The following is a 27,436-nucleotide window of genomic DNA, read 5'->3' as shown; positions in this document are numbered from 1 at the left end:
CAGAGAAACCCTGTCTCGAAAAACCAAAAAAAAAAAAAAGAAAAAAAAGAAAAACAAGCTAACAGTAAGAAAATATATTTCGTATTTCTTTAACGCACTTGGGATCCTAAGGTCAAATTACCCCGAACTGAATTATTGGTTGAGTAATTGAAAAGCCCTGACTTCGGAGCAGAGGAGCGAGGCTCGGCCCCGCCCCTAGGCTCAACCAATCAGCGGCGCGCGCGGGAAGGCCGCACAGCCGCGGGCCGAGCGAGTCGATGAGTCGGTGCGGGAGCGCGGCGAGAGCGCACGGCGTCTGAGGTCTGGCGCGTCGCCCTCTTCCGAGTCCAGGCTGGCAGCGGTCGCTGAGGGGAGGCAGGACGCCCTCGAAGTGAGTGGGTGCGCTCAGGCGTATCGGGGTGACCCGCGGGGCTGTGTGGGAGGTGGTACGGGGCTGGGCGGGCCGGTGGCAGGGCCTGGGCCTGTGGCGAGCCCCTGCCCCAGCGCCTGCCAGTCATCCCCCTGCCTCACCTTCCGTTGCCCTGTGAATGCTGAGCGGCCTAGGGTAGAGCACTCTTGGATCTTGTTATTTCTGAAAATGAGGCAGAACCTGCAACAAATACTGGCGGCCAGGAAGCAAGTATATTCGTTGTCGTTAATGATGTAAATCTAATTCGAGCCTATGAAGTTAGGAGATGCCGTAAGCCTGTGTGTTTATGACTGGCCGCGAAAACAAGCCAGGTTTTCTCCGTGGCACTGAAGTATTTGTAATGTGTGCCCAGACAAGCGATTCGCCGCATCGTCTGGGCACACGTTAGAAATACAAATTCTCAGCCCAGTGAGGTGGTGCACTCGGGAGGCACAGGCAGGTGGATCTCTGTGAGTTCGAAGCCAGCCTGGTCTACAGAGTGAGTGAGTTCCAGGACAGACAGACAGCGCTACACGGAGAAACCCTGTTTCGAAAAACCAAAAAGAAAAGTGGTAAAAGTGGTAGGAACAGACTAGTGCTCGCTAGTAGAATAACACAGGTTCTTTCGATAAACTAATGCAACATTACGATGTTTTTGTGGTGTTTTGTTTTTTTGTTTTGAGCCAGCCTCTTTATATATAATAGTTCAGCTTGGCCCTAGCTCAGAAACTTGTTTTTAAAATAAGTTCACAGCAGGTTTAGATGAGTCTTTGGAGGAAGTGCAAGATCAGTTCTAAGTTTTGGTTTGGTTTGGTTTGGTTTTGGTTTTGGTTTTTCGAAACAAGAGTTTCTCTGTGTAGCTTTGGAGCCTGTCCTGGAACTCGCCCTGTAGACCAGTCTGGCCTGGAACTCACAGAGATCCACCTGCCTCTGCCTTCCCACTGCTGGCATTAAAGGCCTGTGCCACCACTGCCCCACCAAGTTCTAAGTATTTTTTTTTTCTCAAAGAGTTCTAGTGAAACACCATTAATAAAAACCCAGGAAAAGATAGCAAAATTAAAAAAAAAAAAAGAAAAAAACCCCCAGAGACAGGTAGATATCGAGTTTCAACCTGAAGACCAGAAAAGCAAAGCAGCCAGCCACTGGCTCTTACCTCGATCTCAGTCCGACAATGGTGACCCTGCCTCCCGGATATCTCAGGATGAGACTGAGAACTGTCTTTTCCTGTTTTAGAATTATGTTTAGTTCGGGGATTAAGTGTGTGCACCACTTAATCTGGTTTCTATGGCAAGCTAATGTGGTTACTGGGATTAAAGGTGTGTGTCGTTACTGTCTGGTCTGTAAGGCTGGCAGGTGTGGCTGTTTTGCTTTTCTGATTCTCAGGCAAGATTTATTAAAACACAAATGAAGCTGGGCGGTGGTGGCACGCACCTTTAATCCTAGCACCCGGGAGGCAGAGGCAGGCGGATCTCTGTGAGTTCGAGGCCAGCCTGGTCTACAAGAGCTAGTTCCAGAACAGGCTCCAAAGCCACAGAGAAACCCTGTCTCGAAAAAAACAAAATAAATAAACAAACAAATAAATACAAATGACATGCCACTATATTCTGGCCTTATTAGTGACCACAGGACTCTGGAAGGAGGCCTTGAATTCCCAGGTGCTTGTTTTGTTTTCTTTCACATCCCTCCCCCTCTTTTTTGGTTTCCCATCATTCTGCGGTGGTGTCTGGCCCTCTGGTCCCCCATCATTTGAATCACGCTGTAGTCAGGTTAACTCTGCACCTGCTGGTCATTATTGGAGAAAGTGACATGGTTACCAGTGGCCTGACTTTGAGTGACACGTGTCAGACTTTCCTTTATATAATATCCTCTGCTTTGTAGAGTGGTCTGTTATTTGTGTTTTAATATATAAAGCTGCCTGAAGATCCAGAGGGCAAAGCAGCCATACAGGCCAGGAAGTGGTGGCACACACCTTTGGTTAAAGGACTCAGGAGACAGAGGCAGAAGGCTCTCTGTGAGTTCAAGGCCACCCTGGGCTACACAAGATTGAATCTGTCTAAAAGAGAAACAGAGCTCACATAAAGATGACTCCAGCACTTGGGATTCCCACACCTTTAATCCCAGCACTAGGGAGGTGAAGACAGGGCAATATGGCTGGGTGGAGAGAGGAATATAAGGGGGAAAAGACAGGAACTCAGTGGAGGGTGGAGTTTGAGGTTGGTGGAGCATCCCTTTGTTTGCCTGAGCCTTGGTAGAGGTAAGACCTCTCTAGTGGCTTGACTGCTTTGCTTTTCTGATCATCAGGTAGAAACCCCCAATATCTGTCTCTGGGTTTTTATTATTCCTGCTATAGCTTATATTTTCTAAATCTCCTTTACCTCCACCCTCACCTCCCTGTTTATTTGGGAAAGTTTGGCTTCCTTCTCATTTTTTCTATCAATGAAATATGGGGTGTTCATGAAAGGGGTACAGGGTACCTTTCCTGTGTCCTTGATTGTATAAACTCTCGTCTTTTCAGAATCTCAATTCAGTTTATATGCTCTCACCTACTTCTTAACTCTTTAGAATTAGGTGTCTCCCTATTACTCTTTTTTAGTAAATGGTTAACTCATCCAATGACCTTTTCTCAGGCTTTACTGAATTTCTTTGAAGTGCCAAATATGACTAATGCTTGTTTCTGCCAAGCCCTTTCTTGGTTTCTTTTTCAAAGGTGGGGGGGAGAGATTGAGATTCCCCTTTATGTTTATGAGCAGTTTTGCCCATATGCATGTCTGTGTACCATGTACATGCTGTGCCTGCAGAGGCCGGAAGAGCGTGCCACATCCCCTGGAACTGGACTTAAAGCCAGTTCTGAGCTGCTATGTCAGTGCTGGGAGTGGAGCTCTGGGTTCTCTGGAAGAGCAGCCAGTGTTTCTAACCCCTGAGCCATCCCTCCAGCCCTTTTCTTTCTGTCTTCACTTTGCTTCGTTTTTTCTTTCTTCTGTATTACTTTAGTTAAGTCTCCACATTCTTCTGCATGTGGTTCTTCTAAGGCTTTATTCTTAATTTTTTTATATTTATTTATTTGTTATGTATACAATATTCTGTCTGTGTGTATGTCTGCAGGCCAGAAGAGGGCACCAGACCTCATTACAGATGGTTGTGAGCCACCATGTGGTTGCCGGGAATTGAACTCAGGACCTTTGGAAGAGCAGGCAATGCTCTTAATCACTGAGCCATCTCTTCCAACCCCTTCTTATTTTTTTTTTTTTAAGAAATAAAACACAGTTTTTCTCTCTCCAGAATGAGATGGTGTTAATATTTAGTTTTTATATTCTCAAACATAAAAATATATTTCTGGGGAGCTGGAGAGATGGCTCGGTGGTTAAGAGCACTGGCTGCTCTTCCAGAGGTCCTGAGTTCAATTCCCAGCAACCACTTGGTGGCTCACAGCCATCTGTAATGAGATCTGGCGCTCTCTTCTGACATGCAGGCATACATGGAGGCAGAATGTTGTATACATAATAAATGAATAAATAAATATTTAAAAAAAATATATTTCTGTGTTTGTTTCATTCCTGTGATCATCATATGGAGCCTATGGATTGTAGACTTCTGGTCTTTTCTGTCTAAGGAATTCTGTGTTGGTTTTCTAGGACTGGCACAATAATCATAAACTGTGCAGCTGAAGTAATAGACCAGTTTTCTGATGGTTCTGTAGGCCAGGGAGACTGAGAAGAAGGTGTGGCCCGGATGGTGTCTTCAGAGGCCTTTTGGCTTTTGTTGTATGACTTTTTCTGACAAGATTACTTTTTTAAATCTTTATTTATTTATTTTATGTACGAGTGCTCAGTCAGCATTTATGCCTGCATGCCAGAAGAGGGCATCAGCTCCCATTATAGACAGATGGTTGTGAGCCACCATGTGTTTGCTGAGAATTGAACTCAGGACCTTTGGAAAAGCAGCCAGTGCTCTTAACTGCTGAGCCATCTCTCCAGCTCCTTGACAAGACTATTTTTATTCATCCCAGATAAAGAGAGCAATGACAGACAAAAACAATTCCATCCAAGTCTAGCTTAGTGACTAATGAATTTATTGGGGTTACTTATGGCGTATGGGTGACTGGCTGGGGCAGCTGCATCTATAGAAGGACAAGGTATACTATGCCAGCGGTGAGGAGGCCCTTGGAGGAAGCTGTGTTACTGAAGAGCCTCTCCCCCCAGCAATTGTTACCACTTTTGGGGAGAGGCTTCATCACGCTTGTAAGGCTGCCTGGCTCCCTGGAAGAGAATGTTTCAGTGGAGAGGAGGGAGCGTACATGATTATAAATGGCCTGTGCCTTCACACTGTCTATAATTTGTCTATGTCTAAATTTCTTCTTGGGGGATCCAGTTCCACTGTTTTGTTTTTAGACAGGGTCTCACTGTGTAGCTGTCCTGAAATTTACTTTGTAGACGAGACTGGCCTCAGATTCACAAATTTCCTGCCTCTCCCTGAGTGATGGGATTAAAGGCATTCGCTACTATGCTTCCTTTTAAAAATTTTATGTGCATGAGTAAACCTGCATGTATGTCTGTGTAGCGTGTGTCTAGTGCCTGCAGAGGCTTGAAGATGTTGGATCCCTTGGATGTGGAATTACAGGTGGTTTGAGCTGACACATGGGTGCTAGTATTCAAACCTGGCTCTTCCAAAAGACAACCAGTGCTCTAAGCCATCTGTGCAAGCGCCCGCTACCCCCCTCTTTTATTTTCAGACAGGGTCTCACATGTAGTCCAGCCTTTGCCTCTCCGGTGCTGGGACTAAATACATATGCCGCCATGCCTGCTTCTCTTGTCTCATTTTTCATCTTAGAAGAAAACTATTCAACGTTTATTATTAAATTTGGTGCTTGCTTGTAGTAGACACTTAGATAAAACAGTGGAGCACTCTTTTCCACAGATGGGGTCGTCCTCACTGCCAAGCGCTTCATCCCCTATCCCACCATTCATCCTTGGCTCACAGTTTCTGAAGTGTGTACTTTGCTCTTCCTTGTTGTGCACTACTAGAAGGTTCCCTGTACTTCAAGTTCCACTCACCCTGCCGTTCTTCTGTGACGTCTCCCTGGAGTTTCCTAATCAGATGGGCTTCCTCCGTTCTCTGAACTTTGTCCTTGCTAAAGCTTGAGTCCTCTGCACTTGCTTTCTAGCATTCATTGAGTGATCTGCCAGCCACAAGGCTAGGTGCTGGGCCTTCTGCAGACGGATGGGAAGTGGGAAGTTTAGGTGTGGGTAAGATACTCCCTTTCAGAGGTGTTCACATAGTGCTCTGGTTTTCTTCCTGGGCTGCACACTGAAATCACCCATGGTGCCTTACAAATCTGTTTGCTTGGGCTTCAGTCCTGGTGATGCTGGAAAGTGGCCAGAGCTGTGGGCGTTTGAGAGCCCTTTGGGTGATCAGTGTGTAGCCATAATTGAGAGGCCCTTTGCTGATGGGAGAGACAGACCAGTCTAGGGTCCAGTTCACTGCGTTTTGCTAGAATAATGAACAAGGTATCAGGAAAGCACAGACAAGTGTTTAATTTAGAACAGGCTTTTATCTTTTTATTTATTTTTTACAAGTATGTTCATGTGGGTGTATATGCATGTGTATGTGGATGCCTGCAGAATCTAAAAGAGTAGCTCGGATTCCCTGAAGTTGAAGTTACAGGCATTTGTGAGCCGCCAATGCAGATGCTGAGAATTGAACTCAGATCTTCTGGAGTTATAGTAAGTACTTTTGGCCTGTGGGCCTCTTACTAGACCCTCATTTGAGTCTTAATTCCATACCTTTTGAAACTTTATTTAAAAAAAAAAACCCTAAAATTATTTGCTAAAAAAAATGGGGAAGGGTTGACAAGATGGCTCAGCTGGTAAAGGCCCTTTCTGGTAAGAGGACCTGAGTTCAAATCTCAAAACCCACGTGGTGGAGGAGAAACCAACTCTCGTAGGCTGTCCTGTGACCTTCATGTGTGTTCTGTGGCACATACGTAACCCCCAGTCCCAATAAATGATTTTTGTAAATTAGTGAGGCAGGTCTGATTAAAATACTTGGGAAAGTTGTTCAGTGGGTGAAGTGCTTGGTGCTCACGCATGAAGATCTGGGTTTACATCCACAGAATTCATGTAAAAAGCCAGGCCCAGAGGCACATGCCTGTAACTCAAGCACTGGGTCAGGGCTTGGAGACAAGAGGCTCGCTGCGGCTCATTGGCTAGAGACTAAACTGATGAGCTCCAGGTTCAGGGAGAGCCTGTCTCCACACTGAAGTGGAAAGCAGTAGAGGGTACCGGATGCCGGCTTCTGGCCTCAGCATGTACACAGGTGCACATGTATGCACAGGTAACTGTGCACACATGCGTACACTATACGCAAGCACAGGAAGTTTAAAAAGAAATATTTGTTTTCTAGCAACTTGTATTGTGCTATAAGGCACATACTATGTAATTTGTTCATTTCATTGGCTTAGTTTTTCTTTTATTTTGTGTGTGTGTGTGTGTGTGTGTGTGTGTGTGAGAGAGATGTGTATGTGGGCACTTGTGCCATGATGCTCATATGGGTTCAGAGGGGATTTGCTCTCTCCTTCCACCTTACATGGATTCTTGGGTTTGGATTCAAGTTGCCAGGCTTTTATGGCACCGTCTTTCCCGCTGGGCCATCTCACCAGCGTGACTTTTTGGACTATACGGTCAGGTAGTATTCTGCTCCATGAGACAGAATAAGTGTTCTCCATTCATTTAAAATTACCGATTAAGAAATTCAGAGGTAAAAGATATTGCTGGCAAGCCTGAGGGCCTCAGTTTAGTCCCTAGAACCCATGTAAAGGCTGGATGCAGTGACATGCTTCTGTAATCCCAGTGCTATAACAACGGGCAGAACTGGCCAGAGTTCATGGGCTAGCTATAGCACAGATAAGCATCACAGTGGCAGGAACAAGAGAAACCCTGCATCAACAAGGTGGAAGGCAAGGTCAGACTCTCAGTTGTCCTTAGACTTTGGTGGGTCTCTCCTCTCCTCTCCTCTCCTCTCCTCTCCTCTCCTCTCCTCTCCTCTCTCTCTCTCTCTCTCTCTCTCTCTCGCACACGCACACGTGTAAATAAGGAAATAATTTCAGAAGCTGAGTGCCATGGTGGCAGCTAATCATGAGACTGAGATTGAGGTAGAAGGATAGTTTGAGCCCAGGATTTTGAGGTTAGTTTGGATAACGAACCAACAACAAAACAAACCTTGGGCAGCACTCTGGAGGCAGAAGTGAATCTCTCTGAGTTCAAAGCTAGCCTGGTCTACAGATCGAGTTCCAGGACAGCCAGGGCTATGCAGAGAATGAATGTCCAGATATGCAAATCTATAATGACAGAAAATTGGTTAATGCGTGTTTAAGACTGGGTTTTGGAGTCACATGGAAAATGTCCTGAATGGTACGAGTAATGAACAACCCTCTAAAACACATCTGTGAGTATACTAAAATGCAACAAACCAGGCCCTTTGTTTTTTTTTTTTTTTTTTTTTTTTTTGGTTTTTCGAGACAGGGTTTCTCTGTGGTTTTGGAGCCTGTCCTGGAACTAGCTCTTGTAGACCAAGCTGGTCTCGAACTCACAGAGATCCGCCTGCCTCTGCCTCCCGAGTGCTGGGATTAAAGGCGTGCGCCACCACGGCCCGGCCAGGCCCTTTGTTTTGTATTTTGAAGTGGGGTTTGTCTGTGTAGCAGTCCTAGCTGTCCTGGAACTAGCTTTGTAGACCAGGCTGGCCTCGAACTCACAGAGATCCGCTCGCCTCTGCTTCCTAAGTGCTGGGACTAAAGGTGTGCGCCAGCACTGCCCAGCTGTCTGACTAGTTTCTTGTAACACATTTTAAAAAGTTTCATTTATGTTGTAGAATAGCATCAGCAATCCGTTGTCTTTATGCCTGAATATTGTGTATGGCTATACTGCATTTTATTACCCATTTTGTAGTTGATAGACTTTGGGCTCTTTTCTATTTTTTGACTAATTTGAAAATTTGTGTACCTATTCTCACACAAGTTTTTATGTGGTCATGTATCTTTTGGGTATAGAAGAACTAGGAGTAAAATGACAGCACCATGTAAAAATGTATATTTTAATGAGACTACTTCGTGCATATGTGTGTGTATCTATATACATATTTCAATGTGAATATCATTTTATTGTGTTTTTAAAAAATACTGTATCATGCCCCAGCCTGGCTTCAAAGTTAGTATGTAGCTAAGGAAGATCTTAAACTTGGGGTCCTCCTGCATCTGTCTTGAGGATTGCAAGTGTACACCATGATGCCTGGTTTACGAGGTGTTGGGAATTGAACCCAGGGCCTTGCACTTGATAGCCAAGTGCTTTTAACTGCTACTCTCCAAGCCATTTTATGGGTTTGTCTTTTAATGTGTGTACATTCTGTATGCTTTTTATTCAGAAACTGCTAACTCTTGAAGTAATTTTTATAATTATTTAAAAACTAGTATTTCATTGATTTTTTTTTTTCTTTTTTAAGCCTACTCAGGATGCTGTGTCTGCTGCTCCTTTGTGAATGTCTTTTGCTGATAACTGGTCATGCTCATGATGATGACTGGATTGACCCCACAGATATGCTTAATTATGACGCTGCTTCAGGAACCATGAGGAAGTCTCAGGTATTTGTGATCTAAATACACTGAGAAGACCTTATCTGCCGTGATAGGAATAGTCCAGTTTTGTTGTTGTTTTTCATACAGAGCTATAAGAGTTATATAAAGGATTAGTAGTTATGCAAGGTACTTTCTTGATATTTTCCCTCCCTTTTTTTTGATGCTGGGGCTTGGACCTAGGGCCTTCAGGCAATAGACAATACTCACCCATCTGGTTATTTCTGTTTGAATTTGGATATAAAGGCCCATCAAGGAGTAAACCGGTTTAGTTTTGATTCTTAGCATATATAGTTAATTCTTACTTCTTGGTGGTTTGATGCAAGTGAAGAATTTAAGAAGCAAAGTCATAAAACGATAGTCATGTTTTAGGTCTTTATTCAATGGGACCTGTCTGTACAACTGAAGCCTGAAGAGTAAAATCTCTGCTTTGATACAGATGAGATACGGTGCATCTGAGAAAAAGGAAGCGATCCCTGACTTGTCGAATGCCGAGGAGTTATCAGACTGCTTGCACAGACTGGATTCTTTAACTCACAAGGTTGCATTTTTTTTTTTCCATTCACAAATTAACTATTAATTTTAGTTACTTTGCTGGCTAGTTTTCTGTCAGCTTGAGATAAGCTGGGGTCATCTGAGAGGAAGGAACCTCATTAAGAAAACACCTCCATGGGGCTGGAGAGATGGCTCAGTGGTTAAGAGCATTGCCTGCTCTTCCAAAGGTGCTGAGTTCAATTCCCAGCAACCACATGGTGGCTCACAGCCATCTGTAATGGGGTCTGGTGCTCTCTTCTGGCCTGCAGACATACACACAGACAGAATATTGTAACATAACAAATAAATAAATAAACACATATTTAAAAAAAGAAAAAGAAAGAAAACACCTCCATCAGATGGGACTGTAGTCAAGCCTGTAGGGCATTTCTTAATTTTAGCAATTGATGGGAGAGGGCACAGCCCGTTGTGGGGGGCCACCCCTGGGTTGGTGGTCCTCGGTTCTGAAGAAAGCCAATAAACAACCTCTCCATGGCCTCTGCATCAGCTCTTGCTTCCTGGTTCCTGCTCTGCTTGAGTTCTTGTTCTGACATCCTTCATTGATGAACAGTGGAACCAAATAAACCCTTTGCTTTGATCATGCTGTTTCGTCACAGCAGTGTTAACCCTAAGACAGTTACTTGGTCTAAAAAGAAGTCTTTGTTAATTTTTATATTTGTAATGTTCTGTGTTCTATACAATTGTATATTTTTATCGATATAATTTAGTTACATCTTGTCTTATAAAATAGTACTTACTATTTTTGTAATAACATTAATTGTAATTGTTTCTGAGTATAAACTTGTTGGTACAGGAATAGCTTTTATCTTGATTGTTATCACTGCCTACTGCTGCAGTGGAGCAGGTGAGCAGATGAGGAAAGCTTATTAAAGGCTGTGACAGCTGTTCTTCCAGATGTGAGCAGTGCTTATAATTTATTGTGGGGAGCTCTTCTTTTTAAGCTTTTTAACATTTTGTTTAGTGTTTTTTTGAGACAGGGTTTCTCTTTGTAACTTTGGAGCCTGTCCTGTACCAGGCTGGCCTCGAACTCACTGAGATCCGCCTACCTCTGCCTCCCGAGTGTTGGGATTAAAGGCGTGTGCCACCACCGCCCGGCTTTTTTTTTTTTTTTAAATGTAGAGTTTATCTAAAAGGAAATAGGATGTTAAGGGATTTGAGGGATTTGAGTGTTTTCTCTGGTCAGGTGGTAACTACTCTGTTGGTTGTATGGACAGTGAGATGGGGGTGGCATGGAAAGGGCCTGGAGTGGGGAGGGAGGGAATCATGTGGTCACTGAGGAGTGGCACAGTGGCAGGGGTGCAGAGAAGAGAGGTGAGGATGGGGACAGAATGGGCGCTGTGTCCGTCTTGTGAGGCAGTAAGAGTTTTAACTGAAGTCCACGAGTGTCCCGGGCAAGCACTCTGCCCTTTCTTTAAGCATACTTAAAATAAATCCTGTACATTGTCAGACAAGAAATAACAGCCAGGTGTTTTTCATTCTGAGAGCAGCACCAGGCCAGAAAGTAGTTGGTTTTGTTAGTTTGTTTGTTTGTTTTTTTTTTTTTTTTTACATTTTGGTGGCCTGCCATCCAGCTCCCAAGTAAATACATAGACACTTATTCTTACTTATGAATGTCTGACCTTAGCTTGACTTGTTTCTAACTTAAATTGTTGGGAGCAGTGAGACCCCAGATCCTGAATTTCTTGTAATCCCCTGATCTGAGTGCCTACAGCTGCTCTGAGCACGAGACCTTCAGGAGTTCCTGATGGCAGGAGAGTGGTTTCTGGTGGGTTTGGCTGGGGCGTGGCTATCTCTATATAATCTGCCCCTGAACACAATAAAGGGGGCATTCTTGGGGAATTCAAGGATGACCCGTGTTGCTGTCTCTCTGTCTGTGTGTATCTGTGTATTTTAACCTCCAGCCCCTTGCCCGAAGCTCGGTAACTGGGTGCCAGCGCACAGAGCACAGACACGGGGGCACGGTGCGCGGCATTTGGAGGTCTCCACCGAGATAGCAGCATTAAATTATCCCATTTCTCTTTAACCATGTTTTGTTTGCCTCTGGGCTTTTATCTTAATTCTATAGATCTTTCTTCCCTTCTTACTCCGTGGCTGGCTGTGTGGCTGGGTAGCTGGCAGCTGGCGTTTTCTTCTCCTTCTCTTGTTTCTCCTCTCTCATCTCTCAAGCCTTAATTTCTTCTATTTATTCTCTGCCTGCAACCCTGCCTATCCCTCTCTCCTGCTTAGCTATTGACTGTTCAGCTCCTTATTAGACCAATCAGATGTTTTAGACAGGCAAAGTAACACAGCTTTACAGAGTTAAACAAATGCAACATAAAAAATGCAACCCATCTTTGCATCATTAAATATTCCATAGCATAAACAAATGTAACACATCTTCACTAATATTCCACAGCACTAGAACTTGACCTCTCATTAGCCTTTGAAGCTTGACTTTATTATATGATTACAGGTGGATGATTGTGAGAAGAAGAAAATGAAAGATTATGAAAGTCAAAGCAATCCTGTGTTTAGGAGATACCTAAATAAGATTTTAATTGAAGCCGGCAAGCTTGGACTTGTAAGTATTTGAGGACATGATCCTGATCCGTAGCAGATACTTTCATTGTTCGCTTCACATCGTGTAAGACCTCTGAGGACTAGCTCCATCAATTGCACTGCTGTTCTCGTCCTAACCTTTCTTCTCGTTTTCCCATTCCCGTGAGGACAAGAAAAATGTGTTTTCAGTAGTCTTTCTCTTTGCTGGTTACTATGGTAGGTCTTAGTTTTAGAATTGTGGATCATGTGCATATGGTACAAGGTGGGAGACCTTGTGCTATTTCACAGTGCTGGAGAGCAGACCCAAGGCCTTGCATGTACTAGGCCATAGTGTTACCATAGAGTAACCCTAGCTCCAGCTTTCCATATAGTTTGTTTGTTTATTATCTCATCATTTTTGAGAATCACTGTTTCAGTTTGGGAAATCAACAAATGAATGAAGACTTATGATTTTGTATCTTATAATATACTTATGAAGCTCATTTTTACACATTGTTAGCCAGAAGGCTGAGAAGTGTACCCAAAGCTTATCTGTAAGTGCATGACGTATTTTTTCTGTATTGTTTATGCCCCCAGAATTGGTCTAGGGGTTGTAGGTAGACTTTTGTTTGGTCTGGCCATGTGTTCCAGCCACCAAAAGCAGCTCACAAATTTAATTTTTTTTCTTTTTTGAGATAAAGTCCCATGTAGTCCATAAAAATATGAGATATGCCTGTCATCCGTTTGCAGGGGCTCTAAAAATCTCTGTATCATTCCAGCTGTAGTATATGGGCAGACAAATTGAGCACAGGAAATTTCCTGTTAGGCAGTTTTTTCTCAGTATAACAAAATACCTGAGAAAGGACCCTTAGTTGATAGTGTTTGCCTGGGGTTCCATCCCTAGCCCCCATAAACCAGGCCTTGGTGTGTATGCTGCAGTCCCCTAGTCTTGGAGGTAGATGATCAGTATTTCAGTCTTCCTTGGCTACTTAGCAAGTTCAAGGCCAGTATGGCATACATGAGACCCTCTCTCAAACAAAAGTCCAAAGCAACAACAAAAAATAAATTAAAAAAAGAAAGAAAAAAATAAGGTTTGTTTGGACAAACCTTTCATGATTTGGACATTCCAGTGTAAGACCTGGCCTTTAGTAGTATAGCAGATACTCATGGCTAGAAGCATGTAGTGGAATGTCCTTTTCATTTCGTGGCTAGGAAGCAAAAGGGAAGGAGAAAGGAACATCCGCCCCACAAGTCCTTTCAAGGACTTACTCCTAACTTCCTCCCACCAAGTCCCACCTCCTAAATGTTTGACCACATGGCTATAGTGCTACCCTGGGCATCAAGCGTTTAGCATGTGGACCTTTGGGCAACAATGAACATTCAGACTGTAAAGCCTGGGTGTACTGGCACATGCCTATAATCCCTGTGCTCAGGAGTCTAACACAGGAGGATCACTGCTTTGAGGCTGTCTTGGGAGTCATAATAAGATTCTGTCTCAAAAATCAAACTAAAATCCAAATTATGTATCAACTGGTCAGTGAATGTCAGTTGTTTACAGTGAACTTGCACTGATAAAAAGATAGTTTTCTTTTTCAAGGGAACATATTTTTATTTTTAAATAATTTTGAAAATGTTTCTTATTTTTAAATTTTAGGCTATCTGACAATAAATAGTGTTAGCAAATGAAACTCAAAAATTGAATCATAAAGATGCCGAGTCTATCCTTATTTTTTGTAATTTCCATGTTTGTGAATTTACCTATTAAGATTTGTCATATCAAAATCAGTCCTTCGTGATTTCTAAAAATTATCATTTTTAAGGTGTGTGTGTGTGTGTGTGTGTATATATATATATATATATATATATATATATATGCATGTATGTTCACAATGGGAAGGACAGAGATCAATTTGGGGTGTCTTCCAAATCACTTTTCACCCTATTTTTTGTTTTTTTTAAAAAAAAGCACTTATTTATTTATTACGTATACAATATTCTGTCTGTGTGTATGCCTGCAGGCCAGAGGAGGGCACCAGACCCCATTACAGATAGTTGGGAGCTACCATGTGGTTGCTGGGAATTGAACTCAGAACCTTTGGAAGAGCAGGCAATGCACTTAACCTCTGAGCCATCTCTCCAGCCCCCTTCACCCTATTTTTTGAGGCAAAGTTTCTAACTAAACTGGAGCTCACCAACTGGGAAAGATTGGCTGGCCAGCATGCCCCAGGGATCCCCCTGTGTCTGTGTTCTCAGGGGTACGACTGTGGGTTTTCATTCCCACAACTGGCTTTTAATGTGGGTGCTGGAGATCCAAACTCAGGTTCTCATTCCTGCAGAGAAAGCGCTTTCTACCTGAGTCATCTCACCGTCCCCTACTTGAGGTATTTCCGTGGTCATTCTTGTATATGTGCCAATTGTTTGATACTTTCATTATGTCTTGGTTCCCTAAACTGAAAGAGTGATTCTAAAAAAAAAGATGGATGGGTAGGTAGGTAGATAGATAGATAGATAGATAGATAAAAAAAAAACCCTAGAAAATTGGAGCTAGGGTTACTGCTCAGAGGTAACACTATGGCCTAGCATGTCCAAGGCCCTGGGTTTAGTAAGGCGGAACAAGGTAACAAAACTCACCTCTTTGTTTCAGGGCCAATACTGTAGATCATTGTTTTTATCCTGGCCTATTACATGCTACATTCAGTGTGGCCTATCACATGCTACGTTTTGCACACTTTGGGGTAGGAAGGGATTTCTTTTTTTAAAGTAATTACATCATTTGGAATGTCTCCAAAATATGAAATGCCATCTATTGTCCCTACATGCAAAAAGCCTATGATGTGCCCTACAAGAAAAGCATGTTATATAAACTTCATCTGGGCATGAATTATAGGACTCTTGGCAGTGTGTTTAGTGGTAATGAGTCACTGATATTTCTGATTAAGGTGTCAACAGAAACAAAGTTATATATTGATCAGTTGATAAGTGTTCAGAGACCAGGGCAGAGGTTTCTGTCCTGCCTGGACCCACAGCTGTTCAATCTCAAAGAGACACACAGATGCCTACATTAATTATAAACGGGTTGGCCTATTAGCTCAGTCTTCTTATTAACTAACTCTTACATCTTAACCCATAATTCTTTTCTGTGTTAGCCACATGGCTTGGTACCTTTTATCAGTGAGGTGTTCTTATCTTGCTTCTTCTGCATCTGGGTGATGACTGCAGACTGAACCTTTCTTCTTCACAAAATTCTCCTATTCTGGTCACCCCATGTATACTTCCTGCCTGGCTACTGGCCAGCCAATGTTTTATTAAACCAATACAAGTGACAGATCTTTACAGGGTACAAGACCATTGTCCCACGGTCCCACTTCTGCTTTTTTTCTTTTTTAAACAAGAACTCTGAATCTTACCTCCTTTGTTTAGCTTTTTCCTGACCACTATCCACAACAACTTGTAACCAACACTCTAAACAAAGACAGTCATAATCCATTTTTGGGAGGAATGTGGGCGTGATTTATAGGCTACTTTCTGCTGATTGTGAGCACTGATAATTTTTATGGGGACCTAAAGAAAATTTAGGATTGTGGTCAAGTCCTGACTGGAGTATTCTGTGAAGCTTGATCATCTCAGCCAGCAGTCTTGAGGCTGTTCTGGGTGTAGAACTCAGAGGAAACTGCAATGAGATGTTCTGAAATGTTGGATCATCTGGGCTATCTGCTCCTATCGGAGATTTTTCAGGGGGTCTTTCTTGATCAAACTTGATTTTTCTTAACCCAGAATGGATTCCCAGCCTCTCATTTCCTGTGGAAACAAAAGCAAAACCTCTTCTCCAAAGAGAGATATCTTTTCACTTAAATTTTGAAGTCAGGGCATTTTCAAAATAATTATGTTGGATTAATCCAGCAGCATTTATAATCAAATGTCTTTTAGCAGCTATGGCTCCTTCCTCAGCCGTCAAACAATTCAAAGACAACACAGTAACATTCAGCATCCAGATTCTCTGTATTTTCCATCTTTATGTGGCTTTATTTTAAACTCTATTTCTTTTATTTTATTTTTAACTTTTGGTTCCTGTTCCCTGCTCTTGCAAAGGACTGTTGATCTGTGAGTCTGTCTACCCCTGAATAAAGAACCCTTTATTATACTCAATTCTGAGCTAGTGTAGGACTGCCCTACACGGGAACCTAACCCTGTGCTTCTTGTAGGACTGTGGCCCAGCAGTTGTGAGTGACAGTATAGAGCCTGTGTACTTTACACAGTGAAACCGACTCTCCTTCATGAAATGTCTGGTGTCTTTGTTTTTAGGATTCTACAATGTTTTAGTGCTTCTTACATATATTTGGATTTTATGCTAGCCTTTGAGGATAAGTATATATTATACTTATGAAATACTACAAATTAATATACTTTTTTAAAGCAGTGCTGGCACGTAGAACTATTTACACCTTATTATATTGAGTTCCAAAGTAATTTATTTTTGAGATAAGCTCTCTGTATGTAGCCCAGGCTAACCCTGAACGCGAAGTTCTTTGCAACATCCTCCGGTGAGAGGTGGAATTGCCGGTGTATGAAATCATATTTGGCCCAGATTGGTTTTCTTGTTTCATTGAATAACGTAGTAATACAGTTGTTTCTCTGTTGGTGTTTTGGTAACTGATGCAGCCTGATGAAAACAAAGTTGATATGCGTTATGATGCTGAGATTCTCCTTACAAGACAAACACTATTGGAGATACAGAAGTTCCTCAGAGGAGAGGAGTGGAAGCCAGGAGCCTTGGATGACGCCTTAAGTGATATTTTAATCAATTTTAAGTGTCATGATTCAGAAGCATGGAAGTGGCGATTTGAAGACTCCTTTGGAGTAGATGCGTATAATGCGTTTATGGTAAGATGCCATGAGGGTGGCGTAGAAGCTTCCGCTGGAAAAACCCTTCCGAAACTCCAGCATAATTGAGAACCTGTTCTTAGTTCTCATTACAGGGATGAATAAGCAGTGAAATTGTACAGATAACTTTGAGTCTCGTTCTTTTAAGGCTGTTTAAAAATGACATTCATTTATTTTGTATGCATGATACGTATGTGTGTGAGTGTGTGCAGAGGACAGCTTGTAGAATTCGGTCCTCTCTCTGCTGTGTGCCCTGGGATTGAACTCCGCTCCTCAGGATTGAGGCAGTGGATTAACCTGCTGAGCTGCCTGCATGGCCAAGTCTGCCTGTTTAAAAACTGATGTTTTTTGGTGGGGAAGACCACTCAGCAGTGACTCTGATTCCTATTTCTGTTTTCAAGGTGCTCTTGTGTCTGCTCTGCATTGTGCTGTTGGTGGCTACAGAGCTGTGGACATATATTCGCTGGTACACACAGTTGAGACGCATTTGTATTATCATTTTTCTCTTCAGTGTGGCATGGAATTGGGTGTATCTATATAAGGTATTAAATAAGTTTGTTTTTGTTACTGTTATTTTTTTGTTTTCATTTCTGTTTTTTAGTTAAATGTAAATTCATAGTAACCAGAGACTATAATATACTCTCAGAACAGTCTTGCCTCAGATATGGTTGAAGACAGTGGTTGGATTATCAGAAGTGGGAATAAATAAATTGGTAATTATCAGCCACTTGGGGTTTAGGGGAGATCTGATCATTTAGTGAAGAAAAGTGGCTCTACCTTTTATTATCACAGAGCAAAATGGACATAGTTTAGAAACATGTAATTTGGGAAATTATATTTGTTAGAAATAGCTGCGGGGGGCATACACCTTTAATCCCAGCACTCAGGAGGCAGAGGCAGGCAGATCTCTGTGAGTTTTAGGCTAGCCTGGTCTACAAGAGCTAGTTCCAGGATAGGTTCCAAAGCTACAGAGAAACCCTGTCTCAACAACAACAACAACAACAATAATAATAATAATAATAATACCAAGAAAACAAAAAAAAAGAAAGAAAAGAAATGACACCAAAATTATGCTAGAAAATGTTATCTCTAAAAATTAGGCTTTTTGACTATAAAAGTTATGGTCACTGGAGAAATTAGAAAACAAAGATAGCAGGTAAAGTATTTTTTAAAATTTACTCACAATCTTATTACGTATGAATAATTGTTGAATTTTTATCTATTTTCACTTTTTTTTAAAAATATTTATTATGTATACAATATTCTGTGTGTATGCCTGCAGGCCAGAAGAGGGCACCAGACCCCATTACAGATGGTTGTGAGCCACCATGTGGTTGCTGGGAATTGAACTCAGGACCTTTGGAAGAGCAGGCAATGCTCTTAACCTCTGAGCCATCTCTCCAGCCCCTATTTTCACTTTTTTGAGAGAGGGTCTTGATAATGCAGACTGACTAGCCTTGAACTCAGCTCTTCCTGCGTCACAGGTGCTGGGACTAAAGGCATATGTCATGACATTTGGCCTGTTGGTATTTTGAGGTGTTTTTCCCACTTTGGACTGTTGTTAGCAGGACAGTCTAATCACTGAAGAGCCATTCTAATCTCAGTCTTCCGACAGAGGGGCTCAGGACCTTCAGTGAATTCTGATGAAATCGGTGTTGCGGTTCTGTGGTCCTGAAACAAATCACCTACACATTAAGCGCATGGGCCTTGGTGGAAGACAAGTGAGCTCCCCTGGGAGTGTGGATTCTGAAGACTGTCCTCCTAGATGAGAAAGGCTTGGGTCTGGAAAGCCCTCACAGACAGCACTGCATATAAACTATGTACACCCTCTCTGATGTGAGGTCATCTGTGGGCGTGCTGTGCACAGAGCTGGACGTGTTTAATACCCAGTTTGCCAGCCATTTATTGGATAGTAACCGTCTATGTTAAACTTACCCAGAGCAAAGCACCACTTTATCATTAACTATAGAACAATTTGAATTCTTCATATTTTCAGTCATGGCACAAACTATATGTGAATTCCTTTTCAAAACTATCTTGCCACACGGTGGTGGCACATGCCTTTTAATCACTTGGGAGGCAGAGGCAGGTGGATCTCTTTGAGATTGAGGCCAGCCTCGTCTACAAAGTGGGTTTCAGGACAGCCAGGGCTACACAGTGAAACCGTTTTAAAAAACAACAACAAAAAGTCTTGTAAAAAAAAAAAGTTTTCTTTCGTCAAATTGTGTACAAAGATGGTGTGAGGCCTTGAGACTGGTTTCTGGCTGGTTATGGTAATGCACACCTGTAACCCAGTGCTTGTGTGGTAGAAGCAGGAGGGTCAAGAGTTCAAGGCCATCTTCAGCTACCTGGGCTGGGCTGTAAAAGACCTTGTCTCAAAAACAAAACAAAACCCAACAACAAAAAACCAGGGGGAAAAAGTATGCTTTTCCACGAGCTGAAAATAACCCGTCTTTTAAAATGTTCTTCTTAATTTAGTTGTCATATGGTGGTGCGATCTTTAGTCCCAGCGTTAGTGAGGCAGACAGGAGGACAGTCTGTCTACAGAGTGAGTTTCAAGGTTGCCAGGGAAACCCTGTCTCAGAAAACTTTAAAAAACCTAAAAACCACAACCCACCAAAGCCTTGGTTGGATAAACGGCATAGAAAACATTGGGTACATTTTGTTGTTTGGAAGCTCACAGTCAGCATCTTTCCCCTGTTCCGGCCAGGTAGCTTTTGCTGAGCATCAGGCTAACATCGCCAAGATGGCACCATCGAACAATGTGTGTGCTGAGAAGATGGACTGGACTGGAAGTCTCTGGGGTAAGCGGTGGTTCATTCGTCACTATTTTAAGTAGAATTTCTGAGAATAAGGAGAAAATAAACCCACCGATAATGATAAAATGATGGGATGCCAGAGGAGACTCCCCATGGCTATCTTTACTGTAAGCACATACACACGGGCTCATGCAGCGGGGCCAGAGGAGGGTGATGACAGAATCCAGAGACTCACAGGTTTGAGCCAAGCTTCAGCAACTTAGACCCTGTCCCAAGATAAAGGGATGGGATGTAGCTCTGTTAGAATCTTGCCCACCTTATGAACTACCCCCAGGTTTTATTCCCTTTTCAAAAACAAAAAACGAAAGCGAACATAACATACATTCTTAAGTTTAAAATGTAGTGACTTACTGAATTCATGTAAACATCCAGGGAAGACAGCAGCTGTGTGTATGTGGTCATGAGACCAGATTAGATCCTTGGCTGCCTTTCTATCACCTAGTCCACAGTATTTTCTAGGTCCTTAACAGAAGTTTACTAAAATCAAGGAGATAAAATTAGAGCTATTTTAGCTGTAATCTTCTTAGATTGGCAAACTATTTTATAACTTTCCTACAGTTTACTTTTCTGTGTTTTGTTTTGTTGGTTTTTTTGAGACAGGGTTTCTCTGTAGTTTGGAACCTTTCCTAGAACTAGCTCTTGTAGACCAGGCTGGCCTTGAACTCAAGAGATCCGCCTGCCTCTGCCTCCCAAGTGCTGGGATTAAAGGCGTGCACCACCACCGCCTAGCTAGTTTTGTTTTTTAACTAAGTGAAATTTTGTTTTTTATCCTTCCAGTTTTTATAATGGTTCTCACTAGTATTGACCACTGTAACTGTTGAAATCTGGCCTGGAATGGTTTAATGTTCAAAGACACTTTATAAACACAAGTCTGTACTGACTGACACAGGATAGATTATACAAGTAGATCCCAGTATTAACTTAAATTTTTTTAGATTTATTTTTAATGTGTTCAGTGTTTTTCCTACATGTATTTTTGTGGACCACATGTGTGCGTGGTGCCCGAGGTGGTCAGAAGAATGTTGTTGGTTGTTTTACTCTTTTAGCTTTTGGGGGGCCCATCACACAACTCCCAAATAAATCACACATGGACTCTTACTCCTTATAAATACCCGCGCCGCTGTTTCTAGCCAGCTTTTCTTATCTTAAATCATCCCATCTATCTTTTGCCTCTGGGCTCTGTATACCTTTCTCTGTTTCTATATACCTTTCTGACTGGCTGTGTGGCTGGGTTGCTGACCCCTGGTGTCCTCCTCTCCTTGTTCTCTTGCTCCTCCTTCTTCTTCCAGATTTCTTCTATTTATTCTCTGCCCATCAGCCCCACCTGTCCTTTCTCCTGCCTCACTGTTGTCTGTTCAGATCTTTATTAGACCAATCAGGTGTTTTAGACAGGCAAAGAATCACAGCTTCGCAGAGTTAAACAACATAAAAGAATACAACACACCCTTTACATCATTAAACAAATATTCCACAGTATAAACAAACATTGACACATCTTAAAATAATATTCTACACAGAAGAAGGCTTCAGATCCCCTGGAACTGGAGTTAATGGATGATGGTAGCCACCATGTGGGTGTTGGGAACTGAATCTGGTGTTATGCAAGAGCTACAGGTACCCTTCACCCTCATCCTGCTCCGATCCCCAGTTGCCCCCTTTTTTAAATTGTGGGATTAAAACTTGAGTTCTTTGCTTCAGGAGACAATACGCCTCCTTTAATGCAGGCTAGTTTCCAAATGTGCATAAGACTGCTTTAGCTATTCTTAATTAGAGCCTATTCTGTCTTAACAATTTTGTCAGAGTTGACTTTGTAAAGTGAAATTTTATTGAGAGAGAGATTAGTAGGTATTCCCCCGGTTACAGCGTTTCACACAGCTGCGGCAGTGCCCTGTAGCAGGAGTGCGCTAACCCACTAGTCTTCCACTTTGCAGTTCTACTTATGTTTGTGTGCATAAAAAACTAATTCTTTACTTTTTGGAAATCTATAAAGTAGATCTTTTTTGTCTCCATAAGATTTGTTGAATTTGAATGGATTTTGAAAGTATGATTTTGGACTTGATATGACATAAGTAACATTACAGAGAGTCTATTTAAAATATAAAACAACTCAAAAATTTACTGGTGGGTGGGTAAGAATGGTTAAAACCAAAGTAATTTCATTTGTGAAAAAAACAGCTTTGTTTTTCTTTAATTATTTTGTCTGTTTCTCTGTGTAGAATGGTTTAGAAGTTCATGGACCTATCAGGATGACTCGTGCCAAAAGTACTATGAGGTCTTACTAATCAACCCTATTTTGTTGGTTCCTCCAACAAAGGTATAGAATATATTTGTAATAATTACAGTATCACAAACTCTTTGCCTACATAAAGGATTGATAGGGTTAATAATAAACCTCTGTCCTAGGGGAAAAGTACTTTCATTAAACATTGGTTTTCAAATTTAGGTGGGCATGGTGGCATACCTATAATCCTAGCATTTGGGGGAGGCCGAGGTGGGAGGATAGATGTCAAGGCCTGGTTAGATCACGGTTTGAGCTGAATGAGAGACCCATGCTCAGAGCACACATGCGCATACATAGAAATGCGCATTTTAATTTGTAATTTGAGCCTTAGTGCATGGTGAAGTTTTGCATGTGGATGTCTCAGTCTTTTGAAGTTGCTCTGATCTTCGTTTTAGGCTCTGGCAGTTACATTCACTAACTTCATAACAGAACCATTAAAGCACATTGGAAAAGGAACTGGTGAATTCATTAAAGCGCTCATGAAGGAGATTCCAGTGTTACTGCAGATTCCGGTGCTGGTGATTATGGCATTGGCCGTCCTGGTTAGTACATTAGCCCAACTGCTGGTAGTTAACAAGCGTGTGATGTTTGACAGAGAAGGCAGTTTGAAACGTCTGGATTAATATACTGTGCTCAGAGGTGTAAGGTGATTTTTAATAAGTTGAGATAGTATATATTCTTTTAACTAGTAGTTCTTGGGTTTGTAAGCACCACAGTAATAATTTAGAATAGCCCTTTTTAGCTTTAACTTGAATACACAGGACGTTGGCTGACTGCCTCCTCTGTAGAGAAATGAGGCTTTATCCCAGTCTGAGTTTTGCAGCATAGAACGGAACAGAAAGGGGTGTAGGAGGAGTGGTTGTGTGCACTGAAAATCAGTTTGGGTGGGGGAGTCCAAGAGTAGATATTTACTAAAATTAGTGCTTGTACTTCTCCCATAGTTAGTTCAGCATCTTGTTACTTATGGCCATGGCCTTCCCAAAGCACTTGCTGTATGGATCAAAAATGAAGACTCCCCAGGGATTTGGAATTACATGTTGTATGCACTGACTGACTTGTTCTCTTTTGGGTTTTGCTTTGGTGCATGATTGATTATGAAATTTAATAATTAACAATTTTATCATTTTCCCTAAATGAATATGAATAAAAATAGGAGCAATAACCAGGCTTTTAAATTGAAATTTCTAAATTTAAATTTAGAATTGTCTAAATTTCTAGGTCTAAAAATACTCTTCTTATGTATTTAAAGTATATCAAGTTGATTGAAATATTTACTTAATATTGTTTTTTATTTTTTTATTTTTTTTATTTTTATTTTTTTTTGGTTTTTCGAGACAGGGTTTCTCTGTGGCTTTGGAGCCTGTCCTGGAACTAGCTCTTGTAGACCAGGCTGGTCTCGAACTCACAGAGATCCGCCTGCCTCTGCCTCCCGAGTGCTGGGATTAAAGGCGTGCGCCACCACCGCCTGGCTTAATATTGTTGTTTAGTACATTGTATTGGCTACTTTGGCCTATTAGTCCAAAGAAGAAGTTTTTAATCAAAGAGTGAAATTAACATTTTTATGTCCACAAATGCTAAGACAGCTTTATTAAACCCTGAATAAAATAGCTCCTACTTGATTACCTGTCCATCACTAAATCCTCAGAATGTATTTCTTTTCTTTACAGAGCTTCTGCTACGGTGCTGGAAAGTCAGTTCCTATGCTGAGACACTTGGGTGGTCCTGAAAGAGACCCTCCCCAGGCACTCGAGCCAGCCGACAGGCGACAAAAGAAGCAACTTGACTATAGACTCCATGGTGGAGCAGGTGATGCAGATTTCTGTTATAGGGGCCACTCTGGCTCCATCGAGCAAGGCCCTTATGACATGATGCATGCGTGTAACAGAGATGGTTTGAGACAGAGACACGCTGATATGAGATTTCGCACTGGCAACAAGAGCCCTGAAGTGCTCCGGGCATACGATTTACCTGACACGGAGGCACAAGAACATCCAGAAGGGGTACCCAGCGTAAGTCAGCCACTGTGTATTCTGCTGCCTGTTCACTCTGGGCCCAAGAGCTCCTTACAGATTTGTGTTGGTCTTTACCCCGTCAGCTCAGTCACTAGTGCAATGATTATTACCCCTCATTGTTGTCACCAGTCCAGCGTCCTCAGGAAATATTTACTTTATGTTAAATACCATTTAACTGTATTCTTTACAACAGGTGGTATTTCCTATGAAACCAACAAGTGAGTCTGACTGGAATTTCTGCTTTTGACATGATCAGAGAGGGTGTCCCAGGGGGCCTAAGTGTGCTAGGAGACTGGCTGGCTGCAGAGCTCTTATGGCCCAGCCTGGGAGAAAGGGCTGGGCAGGGATGGGAAGAAGCCCTCCCTGCTCTCCCTTTCTCTCGACAGAATCCCTATTGATTCTGTAGTATAGAAGAAGGTAGTAGCACGGTTGGCTGGACTGGACGTTTTATCTGCAAGGTGATGAGTTCTTCAGCAGTCCTGGGTATTGAACCTGGGCTCTCATGTGCTAAGCCACTGAACTACATTTTTGGCATTACTGTTGGTGTTTTTAAAGGGCCATTTCCATTTCTGCCCAAGATAGGAATTGGTTTTGTTGTTTGCAATGTTTGAGTTTCAACTAGAAATCATTGAGAAAGCTGTACGTACAAGAGACTCTAGAAATGGCATTGGGTTCTTTTATGGATATTAATGTAGCTAAATAACCTGAGACTGTTCCTTCCGGCTTTTGTAGCTGTTGATCACCTGCCACTCATTCTAAGCCCCTCTAGTGATGTCCCAGCTGGCAGGGAAAGCCATCTACCACAGTGGTCCTGGGAACTCCTGCTCTGCCCTGCCCCACATGTAACCCCCTTACCAATCATTTCCTGCTCTCTCTGCTCACTGAACCTTGGTGACAGGGTCTTGTTTTTGTTGTTCATTGTTTAAAATGCTGTGCACATGTGCACACACTCTTCAGTGTTTACTCATGTCATCTTAATTTAATCTGCCATCTGGTCATATTCCGTCTAGCACCAAACTCATTTTTTTTCCTATGTAGCCTGTACTTCAAATGTCATACTCTTGTACGCCAGATTCATCATCCCCACCCAAGTGTGGGTTCCTATGGGAGCAGATTTTGTGTTTTGCTTCTTCTCTATTCCCAGCACCTAGAACTTAAAACAGGCTCACATGAGATTATTCTCATCAGGCAGGAGACATTGTTACTGGTAGCCAACCCTTCAGACCTCCTTAAGCAGGGTTTGTAGATATCTACAAGACCTTAAGTGTCCCCATCCTTCTGTGAGGCTTACTGCTTCAATCATGATGCAGCTCTAGAATCGGGATTTTAAGATGTGTGGAGCACACTACAATAGATGTGGATAAGAACTGGCAATGAATCCTTTATATTTTGTTAAGTAGTTAAAATATAATTCTGTATTTTAAAGCACAAACCATCCATTGTGAATACAAACCTCAAAGAGATTGGTGGCCTCCCAGGAGAAAGCACCCCAACAGAACACAGCCAGTCTGCCAAGACTGTCTCTGGCCAAGGTGCAGGGACTGCAGAAGTCTCACCCACAGCGGAGAAGGCCCTGATGATGCTAGATTCTGCGTGCAGCCCACAGGGAGGTGCCACACACAGCCCAGGAACCGCAACATGTGTGGCTGATCCTGTCAGCAGCCCATGTGGCTAAGGAACATGAAGTCATCTTTGAAGTCTGTAAAGTATTAACTCTTCATTCTTCCCTAAAAATATGTTGGTATTTACTACAAAGCTGCCAACTTTAATATTACAGACCATCAGTATCTCTTACCTATTAAGATGTCTCATAATTTTAGAACAGGGTTTTGTATGTTTTCAGATGAATGCTATGGCAAATATAATTAATAAGTAATTAAAGTTGAACTGGCATTTAAAAGAAGCAACTAATCAAAGTGTATGTTAGCTGGTGGAGGGTCCTGTGAAACCTAGTTAACAGAATAATTGGTTGATTTAGTCAGTGTTTGCATTGCAAAGGGTGTTTAATGCAGGCTGGCAGCTGCTGCAGCCCCAGAGTACATGTGACCGTGTCAATCCCACTATGTAGAACAATGTGACTCTGGTTACTAGGCCTGCTTGTCATACATTTTACATTAGGTCTAAGACAAACCTGAGGATGGCCTGGTGCTATCAGTCTTTCTCAGTTTCTCACTTCATCATTGAGAATGGCTTTATTCTCCACCATGAAGTGCTGCTTTTATAAAGTCCCAGTTTCCATGTTGAGAACCTAGCAATTGATGCTATTCAGTTTTTATTATGGAAAACCATCTTGTCTGGGCTAACTGCAATTCTAGTTTTCGAAGAGCTTACATAGGAAATAAGATGTATTAACTGTGGGCAGATATATTGTCAATCAACATTTTGTGATTTTAAAATACATTCTCCATTTTAAACCTTTTAAAAAAGCAATTTCTGTATTTTGTACAAGTCCCTAGTTAGCAGTCTTTCTTTGAACTCAGGTGTCCTTTGTCGTAACCACATCCACACTGCACATTTTATTCAGCTGCTTTCCTAACATCGACGTCACTCAGGAATTAAGGCTTGAAATGATCAGGCAGGCTGTTTCAGCAAGGATATTAAGAACAACTGACTTTGATGTCTTTACAGAAATGTGTGCTATTCCATTTTTTTATACTTAGGTATATATTTAGAGTCTGAACATCTGTACAGCAGTTATCGTTGTCATTCACCCTGACTGGGAAATACACTCCCAAGGTGGGACGTGTATTGGAGCTCTGGTGGAATTCTGAGGAGAAAGAACTCCCATAACAGATGTTCCTGAAAGGAAGGGAAGGGCACTGCTGTTGCTTTTAATCCAGAAACATTTACAGTCTCATCTTTGTACTTCTCATTGCAGATAACTGTTTGGGAGTGGACTCTATCTGGACAGTCAGCAAAGCAACATGCTGTTGTCGAAAGATTACAGTCATTCAGGGAAGACTTGACTAAAACAAGTGAACATATCAAGGCCAGCTTGTTTCAGTTGACTAGCAAGTGTTTGTCATGGAGACTAAAGCATATTGTAACTGCCTGTTAAGAAAGTAACAACAGGGTAGGTAGCTGTTAAAAACACCTTTTAAAATGGAATAATGTTGAATGCTTACAGGGTCTTAATAGCCACTGTAAACACAAAATAAACACTTATTTTTACATTATTTTGATATGCTGTGCTGTCTTTGCTTTCTTAATGAACAAATGATCTTCACAATATCACTGTCGTGTAAATAAACTCACAATACTACCTTGGCAGAGCAAGGTCTAATGGTGGCTGAGGGCCTAGCCAGTGCCCTGCATGCTTATGTGAGTTTGCATGTGTTTTCTGCCTAGATAGTTCACAGTTTT

General features: G+C 42.1%; 1 protein-coding gene across 3 annotated transcripts; it reads left to right on the top strand.

Moving 5' to 3' along the window:
• Window positions 1–239: 239 nt before the first annotated feature.
• On the top strand, window positions 240–27,249 carry Clcc1 (chloride channel CLIC like 1). Of its 3 annotated transcripts, none has more exons than XM_041658415.1 (12): window positions 240–370; window positions 8,879–9,017; window positions 9,448–9,549; window positions 12,016–12,123; window positions 16,740–16,961; window positions 17,363–17,503; window positions 19,672–19,765; window positions 21,997–22,094; window positions 22,457–22,603; window positions 23,729–24,070; window positions 25,500–25,770; window positions 26,952–27,249. In XM_041658415.1, the coding sequence occupies exons 2-11, from the start codon at window positions 8,889–8,891 to the stop codon at window positions 25,746–25,748; spliced, it is 1,632 nt and encodes a 543-aa protein (XP_041514349.1). In that variant the 5' UTR covers window positions 240–370; window positions 8,879–8,888; the 3' UTR covers window positions 25,749–25,770; window positions 26,952–27,249. The 3 variants fall into 3 exon arrangements, with proteins under 3 accessions (XP_041514349.1, XP_041514341.1, XP_041514358.1); XM_041658407.1 differs by having other exon boundaries at window positions 25,500–25,774; XM_041658424.1 differs by having other exon boundaries at window positions 25,500–25,779.
• The last annotated feature ends 187 nt before the right edge of the window (window positions 27,250–27,436 follow it).

This window comes from Microtus oregoni, unplaced genomic scaffold (assembly GCF_018167655.1).
Source record: "Microtus oregoni isolate MIOR12 unplaced genomic scaffold, Mior012 000000F_ref0000247, whole genome shotgun sequence".
In the NCBI taxonomy this organism is placed as follows: Eukaryota; Metazoa; Chordata; class Mammalia; order Rodentia; family Cricetidae; genus Microtus; species Microtus oregoni.
Note: the sequence above shows the minus strand (reverse complement) of the source record. Positions and strands in the feature narration are given on the sequence as shown.